At 41.4% G+C, this 12,978-nt stretch overlaps 1 protein-coding gene across 4 annotated transcripts in view; it reads right to left on the reverse strand.

Annotated features, from left to right (window-relative positions):
• The window catches only part of celsr2 (cadherin, EGF LAG seven-pass G-type receptor 2), a 61,379-nt gene that overhangs the window by 24,714 nt on the left and 23,687 nt on the right, over positions 1–12,978 (reverse strand). For all 4 annotated transcript variants that reach the window (XM_071493680.1, XM_071493683.1, XM_071493682.1 and 1 more), the window contains exons 3-5: positions 6,484–6,706; positions 1,208–1,323; positions 1,031–1,119 (exon numbers count right to left, since the gene is read on the reverse strand). In XM_071493680.1, the coding sequence (XP_071349781.1) occupies positions 1,031–1,119; positions 1,208–1,323; positions 6,484–6,706 (428 nt within the window). The remainder of the gene's footprint in view (positions 1–1,030; positions 1,120–1,207; positions 1,324–6,483; positions 6,707–12,978) is intronic.

A 12,978-nucleotide genomic window follows, 5' to 3' on the forward strand; every position in this document is an offset into this window, starting at 1 on the left:
ATCTGAGCATGTCTGGAAAAACATTGACTTCCCACTCCTTGGCTTTCATTCATTAACAACCCCCCCCCCCCCCCCTCCTCCTGTCTTGTCTGTGTCTCTCCCTCTGTTAGTGTCTAGTTGGAGCGTTGGCTTTCTTCCAGATCATCAGCCTGTCAGCAGCATCGCTTCAGTCTGACAGAGCAGCAGCACTAAAGAGGTGCAACAACAAACTTATGCAGCTCCGGGTTTTCTGTCTGCACTCTGGTTTACACCCACTACAGTTAGTCATCTAAGAACATCCTAAAGACCTCTGAGAGAGCATGTCAGCTGCCAGTCATCACTGCAGACTTCTCTACATGAAAACTACAGTCTGTTGCCTGCAGCGGATCAAACCTTTGACCTAATTTCTCTCTGAACATCTTAAATAACTATGTCTGGTATTTTGCTGCCACACCTGAAGAGGTAACCAAAGGTACAACAGAAATTGAATAAACATTAAAAGAAGGAGCCGAATCCTGTTATAGTGAGGGCTCACCATGCTCACCTTTGTTTAACAGAATAGTTTGGCATTTTGGGAAATACACTTGCTCTCTTGCTTGCAGAGAGTTAGACTAGAGTATTGATATCTCTTTCATGTCTGTATGGTAAATAAAAAGGCCACATCCAGACTGGAAACAGGGGAAAACAGTTCACCTGACTCTGACTAACGTCAAACTATAAACCAATCTCATCATTTAAGCACCAAATCAGCAATGTCCAACATAATAGAAATTAAGCATTATCAAATATTTCAGAGCTCTCACTTCGTGTGTAATTATTCTTTTGAAATGCATAAATATAACAATCAGCTCTCTAAGAGCTATACAAAGGTAACTGATACCATGACCTGGAGGACTGAGAATCTTCACAGACAAAACAAGCAAGAAAAATGTTTTGGACTGTGCTTTTGACAAATGAACAAATGAAAACTCTAAAAGATTTGAATTTGCAAATCTGCAAAATTCATTGCATCTGGAGAATAGTTTTTCTCTTGACTCATTTTCAGTCATACCTTGTTGTAGTAGTGAACCTCCACCACGTGCCACAGGCCATCGCTGACACCTCCGAGGATGTACGGGGAGACTGTAGTCTTGGTCTCACCTGAGAAACAATTGAAGAGGTGAATGACTACACAGAAAAAAAACCGCAATAAGTCATAAAAGAATGAATAAGCCAATAATTGTTCTACCTGCAGAGAAGGTGAGCTGAATCTGCTCATTGATAATTTCCATGGCGATGAAGTCATGTTTCTCGTTGAAGCGGCCATTGTAGAGTAACAAACCATTGGGCTCTTTGGTGGCAAATCTGGGGGAAAAAAATTACATATTTGTTCTTAACTCATCACCATTTTGTTAATATACTTATTTGATCTACATTCACCCTATATATTAAATAAGGCTGGTGATATTCTAAATTTTTCTTAATGTCAACAAATGTTATAGAAAAGGCCAAAACTAGCAATGAATTGATCCTGAAAACAACTGTTTTCTGTGTAGCCAAAGCCTCCATCGCTAAAATGGCTGTTACACTGGCTGACACGTCCTTCATTACACTAAACATGGGCAGTGTGCTTTGTTCATCATCCGACTGCTGCAAATACTCACAAGAGCACCAAATATGTATCATTCCTCGACAGAAAATAGCCCCCAACAAATGCATTATTTGCTCCTGTTTAAGTGACATTTGTTGCAAACTACAGTGCCCAGGTGTTTTAGGAAATTACTGATGGTTTTTTAATAACATTAACGCGTATATTTGTAACAGTTAAGAACAAATGGGCTTGTGGTTTACACACATTTAAACATTAGTCTCCTAAATCCCATGTACTGTAAAAGCATATGCTGTCAGCCATGCCTGTGCTCCCTGTTAACAGAGAAAAGAAAGAGGGCAGTGCTTCGGTTTGGCCTATTTAAAACTATTTTCCTTTCACACTGAAGTGCTGCTATCACGCAGTAATGCGGTGTGACGTGTAACTTACTATCGTGAAGATGAGCTCAAGATTTAACAATGCTGAGGTTTCGTAAAGATCACTGAACAGATAATGAGGTTAACCATGAGCATGAGGTCAAGTTAGACAAAAGAGAGTCATACTTGCAGCACAGACACAGTCAAGGAATCGAGAATCTGCGTGCCATGAATAGATATCAGAGGCACATTAAACAACACACTACAACACAGAGACAGAAAACTAGGGCAATGTCAACGCAGCAGGGTGGAGGAACACATTACTGCAAGTAAGGAAGAAGCCATAGGAAAAGACAGTTCAGACTAATGACAACAACAGCTTCAAAATATATTTTGTCAAGGTGGAGAACAGACAGCTGCCAGGGCTGTAACAACAGCCTCAGTTTCAGATTTCTGTTTGCATCTTGATGGTGAAATCAGAGCGCCCCGGGCTGTCATTTTGCATGATCCTCGCATATTTATGCACATTTCAACATATGTGCACACACATAGTTCAAACTCCGGGACCAGACCGTTCACAGCACCTCGCTCTCTATCTGTGATCAAAGTATGTGGCGGAGCACATGGTTTAAAAATATCACGCTTTACCTGTCAGCTGTGGTCTGTGGTCGTAAATCTGATCCTGGGGAAATGGGTCACTAGGATATGTGGAAGTGTGTTACAACAAAAAAATAAATAAATAAATCCAGCACTAACTACCGGATTTATTCATTATCCATCTCACAGGGGACCCAACAATGAGTCTCCTGTGCACATCTGCCAACTGAGAGGTATTTAAGTCTTACTGGCATCTGTACTTTCTGGTCACATTAGCATTCAGCTTCATTTTTGTTTCAGTCACAATTTGGCTCTAAAACGCTGAAAACCACACAGTTGGTTGGACAGAGCAGCAGCCGCCATCATTGCAGTCTTTCTTTTTTTTTTTTTGGAAGGATGTCATTCACATATCCAAATATCTATACATGCTCTCAGACAATAAGAACAGCCGCCCCCCCCACCCCCCCACCCCTTTCAGTCTTCAGGGTTTGAGGGTATATTGTACACATTGCTATTTGTGCAGTTCTCTTCAGCTGGAGAAGAGCCAGGGGGCCCGGCACTGCTGACCTGCTTACTGAGAAAAATGATAATCATGACCTCAGAGGAAAAGGAGGATGCCGATGCTACAGCTGAAAAAACTGTAACTGCAGAGACAGAGCAGTGAGACAGCTACTACACATCCAGTAAAAAATACACAACGCCAACTTCAGTTATGATCCAGAGTCTATTTCTCTTCAGTAGGCTTCCAGTCTTTGACATATCGATTTAAAAGGCTGCTCCACATTGCCCCCCCCCCCCGAGCCCTCTGAACTATGAGAGTAATCAGCCGGAACTAAATACTGACTCAACTGGCATCACTGCGTGTCACATTAGGCACCCATCAGTAAAAATAACAACCAGTCTCCCCTTATGTAGGGAACCGTGTCACGCTATACTATCATGCTACAATGCATAAGATGTGTGCAGATGTGGGGAGGCAAAAAAATGAGCCCCTTATTGATTTTACAACTTGTAAGTGTGAAATAAAGATACAGAAATATGTGTTTGATGATACACGTTACATGAAGTTCTGGGAAAAAAAGAGAAGCATTATTGCTGAATTTTAAAAAAAATATTTTAAAATATTTTTTCTGGTTTATGTTACACTTTGGTCCAGAATGAAATCTGGCAACACCTCCCAGGTGGATTCAGATGAAATTTTGTGCAGAGATTTATGGCCCCCACAGGTTGAACTGTGATAAATTTGGTGATCCTTGACCTTTTCATCTAGTGTCATCACCTGGTCACAATTTTTATTTGTTCTATCCTTTAATTCATGATGAAATGCCTGCAAAACTAATTACATCAGAATCACTACACTCTGTGTTAAGTGCTAATTTTTGCATTTCACAAGTCAGTATTAAAGAGCCCAACGGGAACATCCTCAGTTTGAGAAATGTCGTCGTCACAATCTGTTTATAACTAGCTTGTGCTGATCCCATCACACTGTGCTTTTTTTTTTTTTTTTTTGTGAAATCTCAGCCTTAATTGCAGAGCTCCAGAGCCAAAGCCGTGATAGAAAGAGACCTAAAATTAGCTGTCAGTCTGAGTGAACAAGCTCCACATCGTGAGCCGTTCATCATAACAGAAGCTCTTTCTTGGGGAAACCTGATCAGTACAGGCTCAGGTAACAGAGCCACTTGTTGACCTCACCTGCCTCGAGCTCTCGGTATCAGCACCTTTTACACAACAGCAACTTCACAGCTTCTCTGACCTGCCAGTGATATGCAGACTGCTTTCAAAACTGGTTTGAGCAGTTCTCCATCAAAAAAGACTGTCATCTGAGCCTCGCTTTAAGAAGGGCCGAGTCCTTAAAGCTCACAAGGGGATATTATTTCATTCCATTGTGAGTGTCAACCCCTGCCAAGCACGTCTAAGGTGACATGAATTACAATAAGTAAAGCAAAATGGCAGAACACATTCCCTGTGATACCGTACGAGAGGTGATACTTGTTGTCACTTGTTGTGACAGATATCAAACAGAACAGAAGGCTTTTATCGTTGATTACATTTCATCACGTGGACGATTCGTGCAGATTGATGATCCCTGCTGTCTTTGCATGAGTTCAGTATTCACAACTCATCTGCTCTACTCTAAAGCACGGCTCCACACACCACCTCCAAACGATCAGCCATACAGATTTAAAGCTTCAGCTTCAATTGCAGCCTCAAACTCCTGCTCCTGCATCACAATAACTGATTCTGACACTTGAGGGGCTGTCAGATGCAAAACAAATTACATACTGTATACAAGAAAAAAAATCAAGAAATCATGAGTAAAACTAGAACTATGATTATGTTCACAGCTGCTGCCATGAGGTGAAATGAAAACGAAAATGAGATCTTGCAAAAAGAAAAACTTATAACTAATATCATGAAATTTGCATGAGACGACTTTTTCTGTTTGTGCTGTGCAGCAAAGTGAAGGAACCGGGGGAAATAAATCTTTGCTATTTTTGCTAAATGCTAATTATGGCATGAGATAGCACCTCCAGCTCTCAGAGAAAGTGCCAGCATTAGCAATGACTCTGTTTGCACCTCATATGTCGTGCATTTTTCCACTTCGAAAATAGTCTGAACTGAGACTTCTTTGTGTTTTCCTTAGGTGTAACATGAAATTAAGTGGTCTATATTTAGTCCTGTCACCGTAAAGGCAGTTAAAGGAATAGGACATTTTGGCAAATACACTTGAAGTAAATATGAAGCTACAGCCAGCAGCCAGTTAGCTTAGTATAAAGACTGGAAACAGCTAACCTGGTTCTGTCCGAAGCAATCTGCCTACCAGTACCTATAAAGCTCACTAATTAACACATTTAATCTTGTTTGTTTAATCCGTGCAAAAACAAAAGTGCAAAAACAAGAGTTCCCAGTTTTATGTGGGGTTGCGTTATTTGTGATAAGCGCAAATAATTTTCCAAAAGGTTGAAGTTTTCCTTTAAAGATGCATTAAACAGGCAAATTGAAGTCTCTGACTTACTGTGTTATGCAACAAAGTTTGTTTTATACTGGAGTTTTTCCTTTTTTGTATCAAGAGCCTCAGTATAAAGGGCGTTTACGGTGTAAAACTCTGAGACTAATTTGTGACATTGGGATATAAAACAAAATTGATTTGACTTCATATCACTACATGTACATTGTACCTATAAAATACCACCTCCTCTAAGAATACAGGGACTGTATTCACTAAAGTGTTACAGCGACTAAGAGAAGATGAACTGAAAATAAAAAACTGCACAAATATTGAACATCTGGGGAGAAAAAAAACAAAAATAAACAAAAACTAACCTAAAACTGACATTAAAAGGGACGTTAACTTTTATTTAAAAAAAAATATCTAAAAGGACTCCCAAACTGCACTAATGACATTGCATGCACACACATCTAAAGATGGCCTTCACCTTTGTTGAGGGAGACAATGCTGAAATAGGCCAGCTGCTGACTCACTGCTCCAAGTGACCAGTGACACTGACTGTAATAAGATCAGACTCACTCTTGGCTGAAGGATTAGCATCCTCATGTTATGCAAATCTCCTCTCCAAAAACACAGCTCCTTCAGCTCACCTTCTTTCCAACGCTTACCGCACAAGCTGCTCGTCAGTACACACACACACACACATACACACACAATACACACCTCTGATATTCACTACATTTTAGCAGTGGTTCTGTATTTTTAGCACAGATGCTATAATCTGACACCAAAGTGGCTCTACAGAAGATGGCTGTTGTTCAGTGATCCCATTATTGCTATTAAACACCATTATGGTTACATAAATGTGAGGACGGGGAGAACACTTCAGTGGAGAGAGCGTGCATGCAGAGGTAGGATGTGGGGGTGGATGAATCAGATTACTGAAAGGCGATGGAGCGGGGCAGGTGATGCAGGTGAGCTGCAGCTTGTCGCAGGGAGACGGAGGTGCTTACGTGAGAGAGAGGGTGAAGTGAAAGCGCTGGCGGAGGCCCTTGAAGGTCAGGAAGGAGTGCGGGGGGAAGTTGCGCGTGGTCATCTCACAGTAGGGTTTCTCGTAGCCGCCCGGCGGACACTCGCACTTAAACCCGCCGACCAGCAGGTTGACGCAGGAGCCGCCGTTCTTGCAGACTCCCAGAGCACAGCGGCCGGAGCGGGATGACAGCTCACAGTGCTCCCCTGGACGCAGAGAGAAGGATGGAGGAGGAGAAAGGTGGAGAGAAATGAGGATTAATATCGTTTGTGACAAGCAGCATCGCCTCAGTCATCCCTGTGGCTTCCACCTCAGGGACTCCACACAGCCATACGCTTTCTTTCCACCTCTGCAGCCGTCATAAATGTGCCATTATAGAGACTTACATTATCCACCTCATATCAGTGACTCTGAATATACAGCTGCAGTGTTCAAACATAAATAAATAGCGACTTTGTTGACAAAGTGTATCAGAGGAAATCTGACTTTAAATAATGAACACAGTTTTCTCTGTGACTGTGTTTCAATCTGCTTCAATCTTTTTTCTCCCCTCTGTGTGATACGCAGCAGGACTCCACCTCCCCCCTCTGGAAACATGGCTGCAGTTTGTGCTGCATTCACATTCAGTGGGACAATTTGATGGCTCAAAGCAGTGAGATGGAAGTATTTATGCATTCAGACTCAAGCCATCAAAAAAATGATTGCAGTTTGTGCAGACTATGGTTGACCATGATGATTACTTTCAGATTTTTCACGCCTCACAGACTCTGAGTTCAGGATTATATGATAATGTTTTAAAGATTTTTTTTGGCACTTTATTGGACAGTGACAGTCGTGATACAGAGAGCAAACATGGGGAGAGAGAGAGGTACATCAAGCAGAATCGAACCAGAGATGTGTCTTCACCATGGAGACGTCCCAAATCACAGTGGAACAGGAACAAAAAAATTAAGCAGTTGTTTTCCTGCCAGTCAGACACAGAAGTTGGATCAAGAGCTGATGTAGTAAATTTATTAAAATAAATTTATTTTGATGATTTGCATTATAAAAACCCTTATAAATACCACCCAAATGTAAGCATGTTATTCATCTCAAGATAAAATCATCATTTTTTTTATGGTAGTTCAAGGAATACCATTATAGGATTTCCCACTCCTCCCACTGCTTCATAGAGGAAAGGATTGAAAGATTTATCAGTGATAAAAGCAACCATTTGTTGCAGCCCTTGATCGCAGTGAGCTGAGCTGGGTGGAGTGACACGCAGGACTTCAGGTCACATCAGGCCAACTAAGCAAGAATTGAACAGTGATCACTGTGGAGGGGAAGAGCAGTGCAGCGCTGGTACAGTACGAGAGCGACAGACCGCGACACTGTGACCCTGCTGAACAGTCTCCATTCTCCTCAGTCCTCTAGTCCAGCTCACATGTGGCATTTGTCTGGATCCTCGGGGTGGGAGGCTGCAGCAGTTGCTCAGGCGAGACCGCTCGCTCTCCCATGCGTGAGCTGGAATTTGTGTCAAAGCCGCACAGCCAGCAGTGTGGAAGACTTCCACTGTGTGCAGCACCACTGTAACACTGGCGCACACACAGATCCCACATCTTCATCCAACACCACTGATACACAGGCCTTTCATTTACTCTGTGTCTATTAATCACTCTATTCACAGGCCAATGAAAGCAAGTTTCTTTGTTTTGATGCTGTTGTCTAGTTACATCTATTCAGTCACAGTTAATTCAAGTGATGCAGGAGGAGATGTTAAAGCGGCTGATAATGATTCTCAGCATCTATTGATTTTACACAGATAGAAGAAACTTTATTCAGATGCCAATTGCTGAATTAACACATGGCTTATAAAAAGTTTTCAGTTTGCTACTATAATAGTAACAAACTGTATAGTTTATAATAATACTATAAATAACTAATCCATGCTTGTGTTTAGCGACCCTGTTGCCAGGTTGTGGGCCCATGTTAAGCTGCTTTATATCCTGTGCCAACATGGTTTGTTTCATCTGTTTAGGCAGATGTTAAATTCACAGGAGAGAGCTCCTCCGACGACCTTCTGACCTCCCACTTTCAGGAAAGAGGCAGCAGAGCATCAATGCAAACCTTTTGTTAATGATTTACTGACATAACTGCAGGCTTGATGGCTTATTGTTAAGTGGGAAAACCCTCAACCTTTTATTATTGAAGATTTTATTAATGAAGGTTTCTTTGACTTGTGTGTCTTCAACCGGGCATCCCAAAAAGTCTTTTTTAACTAAGCTTTATAATGGATTATCACTGACCTGTAAGACAATAAACGTTTTTTTTTACTATTAATAAAACCGTCAGTGACAACTTTGTAACTACGCCTTATTCTGAAGCGGTATAAAAAGTTATAATAAGTCCAGGGTGCCATGTCTGTGTCACTCTGTTCCAGAAGCAACAAAATGGAGCATGATAGCCCCTCCACTCTGTCAGTCTGTCATGTTCTTCCTGATGATTAACGGGCACTGCTGGCCAGCCGGCTGGAAAAGAAAGCCCTTCTGTTACAGTGCTGTCTGCCTCGTTATTAATTCAGCAACTTGCTGTAGGAAATAAACTACTTGTGTTTCTTTAAGCTGTTGCAGTGGTCAAACATAGCCTCAGCAAACAGAGCTATATTTAACGGACATACTCAGATGGTTTAAGACACCGAGACAGACTTTGCTGAGGAAAATACACATTTAACAGTTAATTTCGGTACAGATTTAGATAGCTGTACCTCATTGTTGATACCTCATGAAATGCTTGTCAGTGTTTAGTTGATTCCTGTGGGACGTCTCCACCCAATGTGCTCCTGAACAGCAGCTTTATGTTGCCAGGTAAGGAGCTCAGAGGGGTGGGGGCGGGTTTAGAGTCACAATTCCACTAAATATCCTGATCAATAATTCAAACACATCTCCTCCGCTCTATTTACGTACCTCCATAAGTCCATCCCACTGCCCACACTCCTTTGTGATCCTGTTTTTATATGGACAGCATCTGTGCTCTTTAATGTTTGTTTTAGGTTGATAATAGTATATACCCGATTGAACAAATTGACTGTATATAAACTGTAGATAAGCATTTCTGCTCTTAATCATAATCAAACTTAAATTCATTCCATGACTGAATGGATCAAAAGATATATTAGAAAATATGGCAACATCACTTTGCCTCGGAAACCCAGTTAAAAGAAACTGCATGTATTAAAGCAAATCACACCATGGAATATAAATCTAAATATTCATACTTCTGCCAACACGTTAGCAAAGTTATTATTGTTTTTCTCAAAGACAAAATAAAAAAGGTGACAATTTATCTATAAAATAGATTTGCTGCATTTTATCTAGTCCGTCATAAATTAATCCCAGGCAATTTTCACATAGAGACAGAGAATCAACATGATGTGACAAATAACTGACCAGCTTCCTGAAATTCAAGCCACAGCGACAGATATTCACATTAAAATCCACACAAGCTCTTATTCATCTAAGCCCAGTGCACAACCAAAAGCTGTGTTCGATTGTGGATAATTAAACCTTACAGAAGTTGTAGTGTAACTGTGCACAACCCTAGTGTGCAAACTGTTCCTGCAGACAAGGTTTCCTCAGAGATCTTAAACCTGAACAGGTGCGCCTGGGCTGCTAGGTAACAGAAGAGCCTCATCTGTCCCTCCTGAGCGAAACAGAGCGGGTGGAGCTCTCCAGACGCACCAACAGCAGCGAGCTCAGGGAAACTGAGAGCAGGATCCACATCCCCTACAGCGGAGACTCAGTTTGTTCAAACACAGATGGTTCCTGCGACGACGACGAGGTCGATGTGAGGACAGTCAAAGCGCTTAAGCCGAAGCAAGCAACCAACCACTCAGGATTATGAGGGTGAATAATGAGATAAGGTGATCAATAACACAATAAACACATGACCTCGAGCTGTATCCGTGATCAAATCATCTTATCACTTTATTCGTAGGTCATCTAGAGACTGCGGCTCAAATACTAGGAAACGCTTCTCACTCAACAAAAACAACAACAAAAAGCAGTGTCAATAAAAATAAGAAACAGTTCTTGCCAAGAATAATTCAAAAGCACCACAATGACAAACACATCTTTTTAGCCATGCTAGCAACATGGCTGTAGGGATGGCAGTGTCAGTTGGTCTGGCTGTCAATTGATCTACGATTCCTTCATCCTGATCCTTAAATAAGGAATGGATTTCCTTACAATTTGACGCTGCTACTCATAGTCCCTGCAGCATAAATTGCAGTAACGTGGGTGACTCCTTACAGCGGCTTTTTGTGGGTTTTGCTATTGCTACATAGCCAACGTTAGCATTAACATCTGTTTACTTACAAGTTTAGAAGAAAAGTTGCAAGTTCAACAACAAACTTCATTCCTTTACTCAATAAGAGCTGTGTCCAGCAGTGGAAAACAACCCTCTTGTTTTTCTTCTATTTCTATCACTTCTTTTCTTCTACTGAAGTTTGCATGCTAACCGGGCCGGGTCAGACTGTCTTGTCACTTTCCGACACCGAGTCACTGCAGCGTCCAGTCCGCGCTGACGGCGTACTATAACCTCTTGTATTGTAAATGCAACAATGGCTGACGCTCTCTGCAAGACTGGTAAGTAAACAGCTGTTAATGCTAATGTTGGCTATGTAGCAATGTTAAAACTTACAGGTGGCTCCTTTAACTTTTTGTGTAGAGCCACCAAAATTTTAATATGTCCAATCCTTTGGTTTATGAAAAATTACCCCCCAAAAAAATAGATGATAGCATTTAGCTCAAAGCTCCACTGGGCCAAACAAGTTATTCTTAAAACAGTTTCTTTTGATATTACAAGCGTAACCTCAACCTTTAACGTTGTGGTTTGAAAATCATCACAAAACACAGCAGAATTCAGTTACGAGAGGCCGTCTCAAGCTCTGAATGTCCTGTCTGTAACTAAGGCATTAAAAGACTATCATTTAATTTCAACACTGTTTGTGTGTCTGGCAACATTTTTTTTTTTTTAATCCATGCCGTCAAACTGTAGTAGCTTTCAGTGCTTGGCAAGTGTTAATTTCTAACACTGGCGTGAGGTGATTTAAAGATGGAGTGTGAACATTCACCAGTTTTTGTTCCAAAAGCGTCTCTGCACATTAAAACCCCACAAATGCATCATCAATTTTTGAATGATTTACTAGAACTTTTTTAATATCACGAGGAAAAACGTTGGCAGTTAGACATGCTTCAGTCATTATCATGCGGTCTTTGAAAAGCTGAGTGTTACTCCTGCAGTTTGTTTTAAGAGAAACGTGTGAGCGAACCAAAGGATGACAGCATCTTGTTGTTCAGCGTCTACAGAATGACTCAGCCGAGCCAAATCATTCACGCTGTCCTTCTGAGAAATGGCAAAGATGATGGCTGTTATATTTTTTTTATTTTCTTTCCTTCTACCATCTGGCAACGCCTACGGTCCAACAGTCCCCCACCACACAAACACACACACACACATATACACACACACACACACACAACACACGCACATCTATGCACCATTAACACATATAAATGCCACCGATTGTTCATCCAACTTTCTTACACGCATAACACTTAGCTACCCACCTGAAACGCATGAACTGAGCAATTTCACACACACACACACACACACACACACACACACACACACACACACACACGCTCAGCCCCACCACCACAGTCTGGTGAACTCAACACTCACTGAAGCCGAAATGTGGGAGTGTTAGATCACAGAAGAAAATGCATCAAATAAATCTGCCTGAATTACCTTGTTTGATCTAACAGTTTGACAGTATGATTCAAATATCATAAATCATCAACTTCAGAACCACATTCACTCTCAGATGACTCTCCAGGTCCTGCACACTAGATCTAAGAGCACCTGGGTCGAAACCCCAAACCGATGGAGATTAATGTAGCTAACTGTGGTCGACGCTGCTTTCAGTGCAACCCAATGAAAATATGCCCACTTCACCCACTCACACGTTCACTCTCTGCCGAGTCCCATTAAAAGCACCTAGAGTTCAGCTCCGACACCCACAGCTGTGCATAACAATATGTAAGTGCCACTCAACTTGGACTCTGTGTGACTGAGCCCACACACTCAACACTATTTCAGGCTTTAAAAAACAGCCACATAAATAGGTGAAAAAACCTTTTAATGTTTGACAAGGAATAAGCGATGCCATTACTGAGAGCACAGACACGACGTGAATCTCTGCAGTTTCTGTGCTGCAGTTTAGCTCATTTTCAGCAGGAAAGACTTTCCTTTTGGCAGCAAACGGGATTTGTGGTTTTAGATGAAGTAATGATTTTTCAGCCCACTTCAGCTTTTACAAAAGGGGAAAGTGAAGTGGTCTTTCAGAGGGCACAGCTGCTGAACACCTGCACATAAAATATAAATATAATAATTCTGCTCCAGAATGACTGTCACCAAAGTATGACTTGAAACAACAATA

This window comes from Trachinotus anak, unplaced genomic scaffold (genome assembly GCF_046630095.1).
Source record: "Trachinotus anak isolate AG129_WGS33_773 ecotype Australia unplaced genomic scaffold, CSIRO_AGI_Tana_v1 ptg000013l, whole genome shotgun sequence".
NCBI lineage: Eukaryota > Metazoa > Chordata > Actinopteri > Carangiformes > Carangidae > Trachinotus > Trachinotus anak.